This window comes from Mercenaria mercenaria, unplaced genomic scaffold, assembly GCF_021730395.1.
Source record: "Mercenaria mercenaria strain notata unplaced genomic scaffold, MADL_Memer_1 contig_2398, whole genome shotgun sequence".
NCBI classification, from domain to species: domain Eukaryota; kingdom Metazoa; phylum Mollusca; class Bivalvia; order Venerida; family Veneridae; genus Mercenaria; species Mercenaria mercenaria.
The window spans coordinates 1-16,718 of NW_026460455.1; the positions used below are offsets into that span (position 1 = coordinate 1).

The 16,718-nt window shown below is 37.0% G+C and overlaps 1 protein-coding gene across 1 annotated transcript; it reads left to right on the top strand.

Moving 5' to 3' along the window:
• The first annotated feature begins 2,301 nt into the window (after positions 1 to 2,301).
• LOC128552347 (cell division cycle 5-like protein) lies at positions 2,302 to 15,533 on the top strand. The gene is made up of 7 exons (XM_053533375.1): positions 2,302 to 2,397; positions 8,327 to 8,494; positions 9,156 to 9,330; positions 11,544 to 11,677; positions 12,378 to 12,558; positions 13,118 to 13,242; positions 15,291 to 15,533. Exons 1-7 carry the CDS (start codon positions 2,302 to 2,304, stop codon positions 15,516 to 15,518), a joined length of 1,107 nt encoding a protein of 368 aa, XP_053389350.1. The 3' UTR covers positions 15,519 to 15,533.
• Positions 15,534 to 16,718: the final 1,185 nt, after the last annotated feature.

Consider the following 16,718-nt stretch of genomic DNA (forward strand, 5'->3'; position numbering starts at 1 on the left):
AAAAAAAGGGGTTCATATGACAAATGTGTTTTAGTGACGTTAAATTTAATTGTAGAAGCTGCACTTCACCTTTATTTGTTTCCTGCTCCTGTTTCTTCATGTGGAGAAGCTGTGACACATTTACTGGTATTATAGCCAGGGAACACTGAAAGGAGACTGGCTATCTGGCTACCATAGAAAACTGAAATAAAGTAGACCAGTACGCAAAGTGTTCAACTGAAAAACTGCCATTACGTAACATAACTGGTTTATAACTGGTTTTTTTTAGCTCACCTGTCACAAAGTGACAAGGTGAGCTTTTGTGATCCCGCAGTGTCCGTCGTCCGTCGTCCGTGCGTCCGTGCGTGCGTGCGTCCGTCCGTAAACTTTTTGCTTGTGACCACTCTAGAGGTCACATTTTTCATGGGATCTTTATGAAAATTGGTCAGAATGTTCATCTTGATGATATCTAGGTCAAGTTCGAAACTGGGTCACGTGCGGTCAAAAACTAGGTCAGTAGGTCTAAAAATAGAAAAACATTGTGACCACTCTAGAGGTCACATTTTTCATGGGATCTTCATGAAAGTTGGTCAGAATGTTCATCTTGATGATATCTAGGTCAAGTTCGAAACTGGGTCACGTGCGGTCAAAAACTAGGGCATAGGTCTAAAAATAGAAAAACCTTGTGACCACTCTAGAGGTCACATTTTTCATGGGATCTTTATGAAAGTTAGTCAGAATGTTTATCTTGATGATATCTAGGTCAAGTTCGAAACTGGGTCACGTGCCTTCAAAAACTAGGTCAGTAGGTCTAAAAAAAGAAAAACCTTGTGACCTCTGTAGAGGCCATATATTTCAAAAGATCTTCATGAAAATTGGTCAGAACGTTCACCTTGATGATATCTAGGCCAAGTTCAAAACTGGGTCATGTGCCGTCAAAACTAGGTCAGTAGGTCCCAAAAAATAGAAAAACCTTGTGACCTCTCTAAAGGCCCATATTTTTCATGGATCTGTATGAAAGTTGGTCTGAATGTTCATCTTGATGATATCTAGGTCAAGTTCGAAACTGGGTCACGTGCGTCAAAACTAGGGCAGTAGGTCTAAAAATAGAAAAACCTTGTGACCTCTCTAGAGGCCATATATTTCATGACATCTTCATGAAAATTGGTCAGAACATTCACCTTGTTGATATCTAGGTCAAGTTCGAAAGTGGGTCACGTGCCGTCAAAACTAGGTCAGTAGGTCAAATAATAGAAAAACCATGTGACCACTCTAGAGGCCATATTTTTTTATGGGATCTGTATGAAATTAATCTGAATGTTCATCTTGATGATATCTAGATCAAGTTCGAAAGTGGGTCACGTGCCGTCAAAAACTAGGTCAGTAGGGCAGATAATAGAAAAACCTTGTGACCTCTCTAAAGGCCATATTTTTCATTGGATCTGTATGAAAATTGGTCTGAATGTTCATCTTGATAATATCTAGGTCAAGTTCGAAACAGGGTCATGTGTGGCCAAAAACTAGGTCAGTAGGTCTAAAACTAGAAAAACCTTGTGACCTCTCTAGAGGCCATACTTATGAATGGATCTCCATAAAAATTGGTCAGAATGTTCACCTTGATGTTATCTAGTTCAAGTTTGAAACTGGGTCACGTGCCGTAAAAAACTAGGTCAGTAGGTCAAATAATAATAAAACCTTGTGACCTCTCTAGAGGCCATACTTTAAATGGGATCTGTATGAAAGTTGGTCTGAATGTTCATCTTGATGATATCTAGCAAGTCAAGTTTGAAACTGAATCAACTGCGGTCAAAAACTAGGTCAGTAGGTCTAAAATTATTAAAATCTTTTGACCTCTCTAGAGGCCATATTTTTCAATGGATCATCATGAAAATTGATCTGAATGTTCACCTTGATGATATCTAGGTCAGTTTCGAAACTGGGTCATGTGCGGTCAAAAACTAGGCCAGTAGGTATAAAAATAGAAAAACCTTGTGACCTCTCTAGAGGCCATATTTTTAATGAGATCTTCATGAAAATTAGTGAGCATGTTCACCTTGATGATATCTAGGTAAAGTTCAAAACAGGGTCACGTACCTTCGAAAACTAGGTCAATAGGTGAAATAATAGAAAAACCTAGAGACCATATTTTTCAATGGATCTTCATGAAAATTGGTTAGAATTATTATCTTGATAGTATCTAGGTCAAGCTCAAAACTGGGTCACATGAGCTCAAAAACTAGGTCACTATGTCAAATAATAGAAAAAACGATGTCATACTCAAAACTGGGTCATGTGGGAAGAGGTGAGCGATTCAGGACCATCATGGTCCTCTTGTTTTGCAGTTTCCAGGAGCCAATTAAGAAAAGGAGTAAACTTGTATTACCATCACCCCAGATCTCAGAGGCTGAATTGGAAGAGGTAGGTCACTGAAGTATTTTATCTAGAATTTCTGATTTTTTAGCTTGACTATTCAAAGAATAGTCTAGCTATTCTACTCACCCTGGCGTCGGTGTCGGCGTCGGCGTCACACCTTGGTTAAGTTTTTGCATGCAAGTACATACAGCTATCATTTAAAGGCATATAGCTTTGAAACTTATTTATTCTTTTTCTAGGTCAATTACCAACCTCACTGGGTCAAGTTCCATAACTCTGACATGTATTTTGAGCAAATTATGCCCCCTTTTGGACTTAGAAAATTCTGGTTAAAGTTTTACATGCAAGTTACTTTCTCCAAAACTAATGCAGATATCGAATTGAAACTTCACATGTGTCTTCGGGGTTATAAAACTAGTTGATAGCAGCAAGTCCCATAACTCTGACCTTCATTTTGGCCAAATTATGCCCCCTTTTGGACTTAGAAAATTCTGGTTAAAGTTTTGCATGCAAGTACATACAGCTATTACTAAAAGGCATATAGATTTGAAACTTATTTATTCTTTTTCTAGGTCAATTACCAACCTCACTGGGTCAAGTTCCATACTCTGACATGTATTTTGAGCAAATTATGCCCCCTTTTGGACTTAGAAAATTCTGGTTAAAGTTTTACATGTAAGTTACTATCTCCAAAACTAATGCAGATATTGAATTGAAACTTCACATGTGTCTTCGGGGTTATAAAACTAGTTGACAGAATCAAGTCCCATAACTCTGACATGTATTTTGGGCAAATTATGCACCCTTTTGGACTTAGAAAATTCTGGTTAAAGTTTTACATGCAAGTTACTATCTCCAAAACTAATGCAGATATTGAATTGAAACTTCACTTGTGTCTTCGGGGTTATAAAACTAGTTGATAGCATCAAGTCCTATAACTCTGATATGCATTTTGGTCAAATTATGTCCCCTTTCGAACTTAAAACTCTTTTGATATTTAACATTTTGGGTAATGATTTCCTGCTTCTGTGACAATTTTTAGCTCACCTGAGCACAAAGTGCTCAAAGGTGAGCTTTAGTGATCGCCCTGTGTCCGTCGTCCGTCGTCGTCCGTCCGTCCGTCCGTCGTCAACAATTTGACTGGTTACACTCTAGAGGTCACATTTTTGGCCCAGTGTTAATGAAACTTGGTCAGAATGTTACCCTCAATAAAATCTTGGACGAGTTTGATATTGGGTCATCTGGGATCAAAAACTAGGTCATCAGGTCAAATCAAAGGAAAAGCTTATTAACACTCTAGAGGTCACATTTTTAGCCCAATCTTAATGAAACTTGGTCAGAATGTTACCCTCAATAAAATCTTAGACGAGTTCGATATTGGGTCATCTGGGATCAAAAACTAGGTCATCAGTTCAAATCAAAGGAAAAGCTTGTTAACACTCTAGAGGTCACATTTTTGGCCCAATCTTAATGAAACTTGGTCAGAATGTTACCCTCAATAAAATCTTGGACGAGTTCGATATTGGGTCATCTGGGGTCAAAAACTAGGTCATCAGGTCAAATGAAAGGAAAAGCTTGTTAACACTCTAGAGGTCACATTTTTGGCCCAATCTTAATGAAACTTGGTCAGAATGTTACCCTCAATAAAATCTTGGACGAGTTCGATATCGGGTCATCTGGGGTCAAAAGCGAGGTCACCAGGTCAAATGAAATGAAAAGCTTGTTAACACTCTAGAGGTCACAATTTTGGCCCTATCTTAATGAAACTTGACCAGAGTGTTAATCTTGATGATCATAAGGTCCAGTTTGAATCTGGGTCATGTAGGATCAAAAACTAGGTCACCAGGTCAAATCAAAGGAAAAGCTAGTTTACACTGTAGAGGCCACATTTATGACCATATCATAATGAAACTCAAATCAAAGGAAAAGCTTGTTAACACTCTAGAGGTCACATTTTTGGCCCAATCTTAATGAAACTTGGTCAGAATGTTACCCTCAATAAAATCTTGGACGAGTTCGATATTGGGTCATCTGGGGTCAAAAACTAGGTCATCAGGTCAAATCAAAGGAAAAGCTTGTTAACACTCTAGAGGTCACAATTTTGGCCCTATCTTAATGAAACTTGACCAGAGTGTTAATCTTGATGATAAAACTAGTTGATAGCATCAAGTCCTATAACTCTGATATGCATTTTGGTCAAATTATGTCCCCTTTCGAACTTAAAACTCTTTTGATATTTAACATTTTGGGTAATGATTTCCTGCTTCTGTGACAATTTTTAGCTCACCTGAGCACAAAGTGCTCAAAGGTGAGCTTTAGTGATCGCCCTGTGTCCGTCGTCCGTCGTCGTCCGTCCGTCCGTCCGTCGTCAACAATTTGACTGGTTACACTCTAGAGGTCACATTTTTGGCCCAGTGTTAATGAAACTTGGTCAGAATGTTACCCTCAATAAAATCTTGGACGAGTTTGATATTGGGTCATCTGGGATCAAAAACTAGGTCATCAGGTCAAATCAAAGGAAAAGCTTATTAACACTCTAGAGGTCACATTTTTAGCCCAATCTTAATGAAACTTGGTCAGAATGTTACCCTCAATAAAATCTTAGACGAGTTCGATATTGGGTCATCTGGGATCAAAAACTAGGTCATCAGTTCAAATCAAAGGAAAAGCTTGTTAACACTCTAGAGGTCACATTTTTGGCCCAATCTTAATGAAACTTGGTCAGAATGTTACCCTCAATAAAATCTTGGACGAGTTCGATATTGGGTCATCTGGGGTCAAAAACTAGGTCATCAGGTCAAATCAAAGGAAAAGCTTGTTAACACTCTAGAGGTCACATTTTTGGCCCAATCTTAATGAAACTTGGTCAGAATGTTACCCTCAATAAAATCTTGGACGAGTTCGATATCGGGTCATCTGGGGTCAAAAGCGAGGTCACCAGGTCAAATGAAAGGAAAAGCTTGTTAACACTCTAGAGGTCACAATTTTGGCCCTATCTTAATGAAACTTGACCAGAGTGTTAATCTTGATGATCATAAGGTCCAGTTTGAATCTGGGTCATGTAGGATCAAAAACTAGGTCACCAGGTCAAATCAAAGGAAAAGCTAGTTTACACTGTAGAGGCCACATTTATGACCATATCATAATGAAACTTGGTCAGAATGTTTATCTTGATGATCTGAAGGTCAAGTTCAAATCTGGGTCAGGTGGGGTCAAAAACTAGGTCACTAGGTCAGATCAAAGGAAAAGCTTGTTAACACTGTAGAGGCCATATTTATGACTGTATCTTCATGAAACTTAGAATGTTAAACTTGATGATCTTTAGGGCAAGTTTGAATCTGACTCATGTCGGGTCAAAAACTAGGTCACCAGGTCAAATCAAAGGAAAAGCTAGTTAACACTTTAGTGGCCACATTTATGACCATATCTTAATGAAACTTTGTCAGAATGTTAATCTTGATGATCTTTAGGTCAAGTTTAAATCTGGGTCAGTTGGGGTCAAAAAATAGGTCACTAGGTCATATCAAAGGAAAACCTTGTTAACACTCTAGAGGCCACATTTATGACTGTATATTCATGAAACTTAGTCAGAATGTTTAACTTGATGATCTTTAGGTCAAGTTCGAATCTGGGTCATGTCGGGTCAAAAACTAGGTCACCAGGTCAAATCAAAGGAAAAGCTAGTTAACACTTTAGAGGCCACATTTATGACCAATATCTTAATGAAACTTTGTCAGAATGTTAATCTTGATGATCTTTAGGTCAAGTTTAAATCTGGGTCAGTTGGGGTCAAAAACTAGGTCACTAGGTCATATCAAAGGAAAACCTTGTTAACACTCTAGAGGCCACATTTATGACTGTATATTCATGAAACTTAGTCAGAATGTTAAACTTGATGATCATTAGGTCAAGTTCGAATCTGGGTCATGTCGGGTCAAAAACTAGTTCACGGGGTCAAATCAAAGGAATAGCAAGTTAACACTTTAGAGGCCACATTTATGACCATATCTTAATGAAACTTGGTCAGAATGTTAATCTTAATGATCTTTACGTCTGTAGGTCAGGTGAGCGATACAGGGCCTTCATGGCCCTCTTGTTCAAATAGTCGAGCTTGGCTGTCTTACGGACAGCTCTTGTTTCTTTTTCTAGATCAATAACCAACCTCACTGGGTCAAGTCCCATAACTCTGAAATGTATTTTGAGCAAATTATGCCCCCTTTTGGACTTAGAAAATTCTGGTTAAAGTTTTACATGCAAGTTACTTTCTCCAAAACTAATGCAGATATTGAATTGAAACTTCACATGTGTCTTCGGGGTTATAAAACTAGTTGATAGCAGCAAGTCCCATAACTCTGACCTTCATTTTGGCCAAATTATGCCCCCTTTTGGACTAAGAAAATTCTGGTTAAAAATTTGCATGCAAGTACATACAGCTATTACTAAAAGGTTGGCCAAATTATGCCCCCTTTTGGACTTAGAAAATTCTGGTTAAAGTTATGCATGCAAGTACATACAGCTATTACTAAAAGGCATATAGATTTGAAACTTATTTATTCTTTTTCTAGGTCAATTACCAACCTCACTGGGTCAAGTTCCATAACTCTGACATGTATTTTGAGCAAATTATGCCCCCTTTTGGACTTAGAAATTTCTGGTTAAAGTTTTACATGCAAGTTACTTTCTCCAAAACTAATGCAGATATTGAATTGAAACTTCACATGTGTCTTTGAGGTTATAAAACTAGTTGATAGCAGCAAGTCCCATAACTCTGACCTTCATTTTGGCCAAATTATGCCCCCTTTTGGACTTAGAAAATTCTGGTTAAAGTTTTGCATGCAAGTACATACAGTTATTACTAAAAGGCATATAGATTTGAAACTTATTTTTTCTTTTTCTAGGTCAATAACCAACCTCACTGGGTCAAATCCCATAACTCTGACATGTATTTTGGGTAAATTATGCCCCCTTTTGGACTTAGAAAATTCTGGTTAAAGTTTTACATGCAAGTTACTGTCTCCAAAAAAAACTAATGCAGATTTTGAATCGAAACTTCACATGTGTCTTCTGGGTTATGAAACTAGTTGATATCAGCAGGTCCCATAACTCTGACCTTCATTTTGGCCAAATTATGCCCCCTTTTGGACTTAGAAAATTCTGGTTAAAGTTTTGCGTGCAAGTACATACAGCTATTACTAAAAGGCATATAGATTTGAAACTTATTTATTCTTTTTCTAGGTCAATAACCAACCCCACTGGGTCAAGTCCCATAACTCTGACATGTATTTTGGGAAAATTATGCCCCCCTTTGGACTTAGAAAATTCTGGTTAAGGTTTTACATGCAAGTTACTATCTCCAAAACTAATGCAGATATTGAATTGAAACTTCACATGTGTCTTCGGGGTTATAAAACTAGTTGATAGCAGCAAGTCCCATAACTCTGATATGCATTTTGGTCAAATTATGTCCCCTTTTGAACTTAAAACTCTTTTTATATTTAACATTTTGGGTAATATTTTCCTGCTTCTGGGACAATATTTCGAATAGTCGAGCTTGGCTGTCTTATGGACAGCTCTTGTTTAGGAGACTTTTCATTATTCTTGTAAAACAGTTGCCGAGATCAAATATTATGTTTTTTATTTTTAGTAAGATCATTACAAATGTTGTGACATGGTATGTATATGAAATCTTTATTAGTGACACATATATATGTTTAGTTTCAAAATAAATTACAAAACAGTGGAATGAGAAAGTGAAATAAATAAATCATAATTGTAGACTATGGAATGGTGCTATATATCAATGCATCTATTTGTAGTTAGTTATTTCTGTTTTTGATATTGTATGAGTGAAATTTTTGATATTGTATGAGTGAATGAAAATCAATGTAAAACCTGATTTATTGACTGCTTTTGATATTTCTTAGTAAGTTTGATAGAAATGTACCAGAGTGATAAGTTTGGAAGTATTTTACAGGTGGTGAAGGTAGGATACGCCAGTGAGAATGCTCGAGCCCAAGCTGAGGAGTCTGGCATGCAGAATGGAGCTACACAGAGTTTGTTACAGGACTACTCAGTCACACCAGGTAGCTCTGTACTGAGAACACCAAGAACACCTGCCCTCGCTTCTGATGTTCTTATGCAGGTAAGTTTGTAACTTTGTCAGTCAAAAAATAGCTGCAAAAACTTTCATGTTGAATTGTACACTTCTTGTCTTCATATTAAGTAAAATTGTATTCTGAGGAAAGCAATGTGGATTAAAAAAATTTGGCTTGATTTCCTATTTAACAAGTTATTATACTATGATTATGCAGTTGTCTAGTGAAACAATACCTTATTTGCTGTATTTAAGAAGAGAGAATTCTATAGGGATACTGTTTGCAGGGATATTGACCCTTCATTAGTATTTTTAATATAACTTTGTTTAAACCCTCATTAGTGCTTTAAATATAACATTATTTTAACAAATTGATTCAGTACAAATGTGATAAATAAATCTTTATTGATAATTTATAGACTGAAAAAATCTTAAGATTCTGTGAAATCATTTAATTTCATGGGCATGAAATTTCGTGGTTTTGGTCAAAATGGCAATTTCATGGGGATATGAATTCGTGGATTTCAGCTTTTGAACATAAAATGAATAGGAATTTTTCTTGTTTGTTGGGACTAAATTTCGTGGATTGACACAACCACGAAATCCACGAAAATTAGCCCCCCACGAATATTAATGATTTCACATTATTGCATCTTTTAATAGAAATAAATGAATGTAAGACAGTGAAAGTGTGATCTCTGTATTGCAGGAAGCCCAGAACATAATGGCTCTTACAAATGTTGACACACCTCTGAAGGGAGGCCTCAATACACCCCTGCATAACTCTGACTTCAGCGGGGCTACACCCCAGCAGAGGAACATCCAGACCCCCAACACCGTGCTCGGAACACCTTTCAGAACGCCAGGACCTGGGGAAGAGGGAGGTAAGCTAAATAATGAAATATCATTAACTCTTCTTGATTGAGGTGCACATTTAATTAAAGAGATTAGTGTAGCTTATTGTCATGAATGCAGAACATAGTTGTAAGTCACATGACCTCTGTATGTCTTCAACCATTTTTATGCCCCCAGCATCTACTGATGCGGGAGGCATATAGTGATTGTCCTGTTCATCCGTTCATTCGTTCGTCCGTCCATACGAGGTAAACCAAATGGGACCGTTTCGTCTAGCATCAATACCCCTTACTAGAATGAGTTGATACTAATGCAGATGTAACCTGTGACCATTTATCATCTTCAGACATCACCTGACCTCAGTTTGACCTTGACCTCATTTTGGACTTAGGTTGCTTTATATGGGCCATCTCTTGGTTAACCAAATGGGACCGTTTCGTCTAGCATCAATACCCCTTACTAGAATGACTTGATACTAATGCAGATGTAACCTGTGACCATTCCTCATCTTCAAACATCACCTGACCTCAGTTTGACCTTGACCTTGACCTTGACCGTTTTGGACTTAGGTGCAAAATCTATCGACAAGGATGCCATTGGGGGCATCAAGCGTTTATTGAACGCAGCTTATTGTTTACATCAAGGGCAGATTTCAAAAACTAATTTAAGAAAATAAATGCATATGAACTACAAACAGAAGAGTCCAGTTGTATTTGCAAAGAGTGCAAGAAATGTAAGTAAACAGTGTGTAGTATTTATAGGGTTAAACCCAATTTACAATTATTCTATATATGAATAGATGCCAGTAAGAGGATGCTGAAAACATTGAATGTCATGTTCACTTGGTGAAAAATACTGTGATCTTGCACTGAAATAAATTTCTTTATAGTACGTTTTCAAGCATTTTTAGCTCGACTATACGAAGTATAAGGAGAGCTATCCTGCTCGCCCCAGCGTCGGCGTCTTTCCGCGTCCCCACCTTGGTTAAAGTTTTGGTGCACTTTCTCTTTTTTCAACTTATCTCTGTAATTACTTGATGGATTTGATTCAAACTTGAAATACTTATTCCTCATCATCATCCACATCATCTGACATAAGGGCCATAACTCTGGCACCAATATTTCATGAATTATCCCCCCTTTTCACTTAGATTTTTAGGTTAAAGTTTTGATGCACTTTCACTCTATCTCTGTTATTACTGAATGGATTTGATTCAAACTTAAAATAGTTGTTCAACATCATCACCCACATCATATGACACAAGGTGCATAACTCTGGCACCATTTTTTCATGAATTATTCCCCCTTTTTACTTAGAATTTCAGGTTTAAGTTTTGGTGCACTTTCACTCTACCTCTGTTATTACTGAATGGATTTGATTCAAACTTAAAATGGTTGTTCAGCATCATCACCCACATCATATGACACAAGATGCATAACTCTGGCACCATTTTTTCATGAATTATTCCCCCATTTTACTTAGAATTTCAGGTTAAAGTTTTGGTGCACTTTCACTCTACCTCTGTTATTACTGAATGGATTTGATTCAAACTTAAAATAGTTGTACAGCATCATCACCCACATCATATGACACAAGATGCATAACTCTGGCACAATTTTTCATGAATTATTCCCCTTTTTACTTAGAATTTCAGGTTAAAGTTTTGGTGCACTTTCACTCTATCTCTGTTATTACTCAATGGATCTGATTCAAACTTAAACAATTGTTCAACATCATTACCCTTATCATATGATGCAAGGTGCATAACTCTGGCACCAATCTTTTATTAATTATTCCCCCTTTTTACTTAGAATTTTAGGTTAAAGTTTTGATGCACTTTCACTCTGTCTTTGTTATTACTGAATGGATTTGATTCAAACTTAAAACAGTTGTTCAGCATCATCACCCACACTATATGACACAAGCTGCATAACTCTGGCACCAATATTTAATGAATTATGCCCATTTTTGCTTAGGATATACTTATATAGTGTTTTGATACATTTTATCTTTACCTCTGTTATTACTTTAAGTTGATATTTTTGACATAGACTCAGGCTATTGTGCAATATCTTCATCCACAATTGGAGTCATTAAACACTTCAGTGATAGCTCTAGTTTCCTCAGATATGCCCAGTTTCACTATCCAGCATCGAAATAGTCAAGCACGCTGTCTCCTGTGACAGCTCTTGTAATATGTCTCATCACCTTTTTGTATGACACAGTTTTTTGTCATTTTCAGGTATGACACCACATGGAATGACCCCTATGATCACACAGAATGGGCAACCTGGTGTCACGCCCATGAGAACACCTATGAGAGATAAACTTAACATTAATCAGGGGGATGACTTTGAATCAGGAACTTTTGAACAGGTATATCCATAGTTTCCAACAGTTTAATTTGTTCCGAGTTTGGGGTAGTACTTCAGTTAATGCCCATTACAATCTCAAATCACAAATGTAGAAGTATCGGGTTTGATCCCGCTTGAAAATAATATTTTGTATGACAGTTTGTACAAGTTGATTGTCCAACTTAGTGTGAAACTTTGTCTGTTATAAAGGATTATTATTCATTTAATGTAAAAGAAATACTGTTAAAATGATTGATTTAGGGATAAATTTAAAGGGCATAATAAGTTTCATCTAGAAGTGCAAGTCACACAGTCTATTTATTTTATCTGCAATTTATTGGGTTCTAGCTTATCTAGAGTGAAAGTTGTGCTTTCAAAACAATAAATGCTTGTTTAGGATGTGGACTACAATGTACGAATATCACAGCGTCAGTTTTGTTTTGTAGTTTAGCTATTATGTGATAAATTTATAAAAGCAAAATTATTTTAACCTTCAGCCTGCTGGCTACAATTGATTTTGCCTTTGCCACCAGTGCAGACCAAGATCAGCCTGCACATCCATGCAGGCTAATCATGGTCTGCATTGATCGCTATTCAGTCAGTAAATTTTCAGAACACCACTTTGAATAATAAGTAGTACTGCCAAAATTGAAAGATGGACCAGTCCATTTTAGAAATTTAGGAGGGTTAAGGTTAACTGAGTGTATTTTCATTTATTTCAGCAAGACCCAAGAGATCAGTTGAGGCGAGGGTTAGCTGGACTACCACAGCCGAAAAACGATTTTGAGATTCTGGTTCCCGAGGACATGAATGAGGACCTAGATGAAGCTGGAGACCAGCATCAGTATATTGAGGACCAGGCAGAACTTGATGCAAGATCTGAAGCAGATAAAAGGGCAAGAAGTATGTACCCCACCCACCTATATATTTCTTGTTTGTTTTCTCCTTGCATTAATAGAGTTGTTTACTTGTTGTTTGAGCATATAAGTAAATAAGGGAAGATACAATACTGTAAAATCATTTAACTTTGAGGGCATAAAGTTCCATGATTCTGGTCAAAAACAAGCTGTTTTATGCAAATATGAATCCTGGGGTTTCAGTGTTGGAAGACAAAATGAATTTTTGAGATGTAATTTCATGGATTGACACTACCACGGAATCCATGATAATTAGTGCCCCATTAATATAAATGATTTCATAGCATCTCAAAGTCATCTCTAAGTTTCATATATTTTGGTCCAAATAGATATTAAATTGAATTTTTCTGATAACTTTGTTCTTAATTAAAATATTTGGAATGAAGCTATATACATGTACAGTGTTTGTGTTAATTCCAAAATTTGACTCCAGAACCTTGGTGAGTCTGTGGACTTTTACTTAACCCTAGTATGGTTTATCATTCAGTAATCGTTATTTAGATTCATTGTATGTTATATATTTACTCTCTTTGTAATACTTTCAGTGGAGAAAGAATTGAAGTTACAGTCTCACTCTGTACAGAGAGACCTTCCACGACCATATGATGTCAATGAAAATATTTTGAGAGATGTAGGACCCGGAGACCCTCTCTTAACTGACCTACAGAAGGTATATATATATATATATATGCTGCTTTCTTCCTTTTCTTTAGAAACTTTCTTTTTATGCCCCCGAAGGGAGGCATATAGTTTTTGAACCGTCTGTCGGTCTGTCAGTCTGTCCGCAATTTTCGTGTCCGGTCCATATCTTTGTCATCGATGGATGGATTTTCAAATAACTTGGCATGAATGTGTACCACAGTAAGACAATGTGTCGCACGCAAGATCCAGGTCCGTAGCTCAAAGGTCAAGGTCACACTTAGACGTTAAAGGTCATTTTTCATATAGTGCATTCGTGTCCGGTCCATATCTTTGTCATCCATGGATGGATTTTCAAATAACTTGGCATGAATGTGTACCACAGTAAGATGACATGTCGCGCGCAAGACCCAGGTCCGTAGCTCAAAGGTCAAGGTCACACTTAGACGTTAAAGAACATTTTTCATGATAGTGCAATCCTGTCCGGTCCATATCTTTGTCATCCATGGATGGATTTTCAAATAACTTGGCATGAATGTGTACCACAGTAAGACGACGTGTCGCACGCAACACCCAGGTCCGTAGCTCAAAGGTCAAGGTCACACTTAGACGTTAAAGGTCATATTTCATGATAGTGTATTGATGGGCGTGTCCGGTCCATATCTTTGTCATTCATACATGGATTTTAAAATTATTGGGCATGAATGTGTACCACAGTAAGACGATGTGTCGCGCGCAAGACCCAGGTCCGTAGGTCAAAGGTCCTAAACTCTAACATCGGCCATAACTATTCATTCAAAGTGCCATCGGGGGCATGTGTCATCCTATGGAGACAGCTCTTGTTTCTTTTGACAATACTGATCATTTTGCACATGTTACTAGTATACTTTTATAGCTGATTAGTGAAACCTTCATAACTGATCTAGAGGTCTCTGACTTGGTATTTGCAAGAGGAGGCTGTTCTCTGTATTGGTTTGCATTATCTCATTAACACCTGCAGCCATATCGCCGCTTAATTACTGGCATCAATTTTTCGATACATTCCTGAGCCACTTATCAATTTATCTGCTTTGTATGCCTGTGGATTTTCACTGATAATCAATAATCGATAAGATCTAGGCATTCTTTGATTAATATTAGGGACAAACATCTGTTTATATCAGATGAATAAAACTGATATTTTTACATCTGATACTACAATTTATGATCTATTCAAAAAAATTTAATTTACTATTATTTTAATTTGCAAAATTGTTCCACAGGCCTACTGAAGTAACACGAATATGGAAAATTGCAATATTCAAGAAAGATTTGACATAGAAAAACAGCCATTATTTGATAATTTTATATTTATTCAAATATCATTTACCGCTGAACTTTAAAGCAAATGACATTATAAAAGAACAAAATTATGCTTTATTTGATAAAGTTAGAAATACTGAATGAAAAAGAAAGACTCTGCAGTATATTAGAATGAGAAAATCAAACAGGCAATACCTAGAAATAACTTTGTAGTTGCGATATTTAGTGATGAGTATATTGAAAATTCATGCTTAAATAATAAATATTTTGATAGTTTCGATCGCTTCCGGGTTTTATAAATCTTTAGTGAAAAATATTTAATTAGTTGACTTTGACAGCAGTCCAATCGTTAGTACTCTTACTAGCGTAAAATCACGTCACGCAGCATGCAGTACTATCAGGCAGATAGCGCATTTATGCGATCCTCGGCATACATGCCTGTTATCTTTTGACGGATAAATAGGACATGCGGTACTCGATAAGAGATAAAATGAACGCATAAATGCGATCTGTGTCCTTAATGAGTTATACAAAATTTCTGAATGGCTTGCATGTCAAAAATCTAAAGTTACTGGTCTAAGGTCACAAAGACCAAGGGCCAATGGTTTTGAATATTGACCAGCAAGAAAAGTAGTCTCTTAGACTAAGATTTCACAGGAAGATTATATGCTTTCATTTCTGTCAAAAAAAAACTTGAGTCCAGCAATTATAACTTTGATTAAATGATTCATGTGAGGGAATGTATTTAAAAAAGAAAAACTTATTCTTGCAAAACAGGCCGAAGAGCTGGTGAAGCGTGAAATGTTGATCATGTTGCATCACGATGCAGCCTACAATGCCACAGAAGCTCAGCTAGGGATCACGCCGGGCTCCAAGAAGAACCAGCCCAGCCAGAAGAGTGTAGCTAATCAGGCCGCACATATTGCTTTCCTTAAAGAGCACCCACTACAGAAAGTTTCAGAGGAGGAGATTGAACAGGTAAATAACAAGACTGATAGATTATAAGAAGTAGTCATTAATATAGATGTTGCTTGGCATCAACCATATTTTTCAAACATACGGGGCCAACAGAACTCTCAGAAAGAAGAAAACTTTAAATGACCCCTTTTTGTGAACCAGTTAATGGATCTTCACCAAACTTGGTCTGTAGCATCCTTGTATAGACCTCTGCCAAGCTTGTTTGATTGGTTGTGCTTATGGTTTTTTTTTTTAGCTCACCAGTCACAAAGTGACAAGGTGAGCTTTTGTGATTGCGTGGCGTCCGTCATCCGTCCGTGCGTGTGACCGTCCGTCCATCCGTAAACTTTTGCTTGTGACCACTCTAGAGGTCACATTTTTCATGGGATCTTTATGAAAGTTGGTCAGAATGTTCATCTTGATGATATCTAGGTCAAGTTCAAAACGTGCGATCAAAAACTAGGTCAGTAGGTCAAAAAATAGAAAAACCTTGTGACCTCCCTAGAGGCCATATTTTTCAATGGATCTTCATGAAAATTGGTCAGAATGTTTATCTTGATGATATCTTGGTCAAGTTTGAAACTGGGTCACATGCGGTCCAAAAGTAGGTCAGTAGGTCTAAAAATAGAAAATCCTTGTGACCTCCCTAGAGGCCATATTTTTTAATGGATCTTCATGAAAATTGGTGAGAATGTTTACCTTGATGATATCTAGGTCAAGTTCGAAACTGGGTCACATGCAGTCAAAAACTAGGTCAGTAGGTCTAAAAATATAAAACCCTTGTGACCTCTCTAGAGGCCATATTTTTCAATAGATCTTCATGAAAATTGGTCTGAATGTTCACCTTGATGATATCTAGGTCAGGTTTGAAAGTGGGTCACATGCGGTCAAAAACTAGGTCATTAGGTCTAAAAATAGAAAAACCTTGTGACCTCTCTAGAGGCCATATTTTTCAATAGATCTTCATGAAAATTGGTCAGAATATTCATCTTGATGATATCTAGGTCAGTTTCGAAACTGGGTCACGTGCGGTCAAAAACTAGGTCAGTAGGTCTAAAAATAGAGAAACCTTGTGACCTCTCTAGAGGCCATATATTTCAATGGATCTTCATGAAAATTGGTCAGAATGTTCACCTTGATGATTTCTAGGTCAATTTCGAAACTAGGTCACGTGCTTTTAAAAACTAGGTCATTAGGTCAGATAATAGAAAAACCTTGTGACCTCTCTAGAGACCATAATTTTCATGA

What these genes read in the sequence shown, in the direction of transcription:
- LOC128552347 (XM_053533375.1), top strand. Translation starts at nt 2,302, where the DNA reads ATGGTCCTCTTGTTTTGCAGTTTCCAGGAGCCAATTAAGAAAAGGAGT. An exon ending in CAGAGGCTGAATTGGAAGAG is followed by an intron (nt 2,398 to 8,326) that starts GTAGGTCACTGA and finishes AGTATTTTACAG; the next exon opens with GTGGTGAAGGTAGGATACGC. An exon ending in AGCAGATAAAAGGGCAAGAA is followed by an intron (nt 12,559 to 13,117) that starts GTATGTACCCCA and finishes TAATACTTTCAG; the next exon opens with TGGAGAAAGAATTGAAGTTA.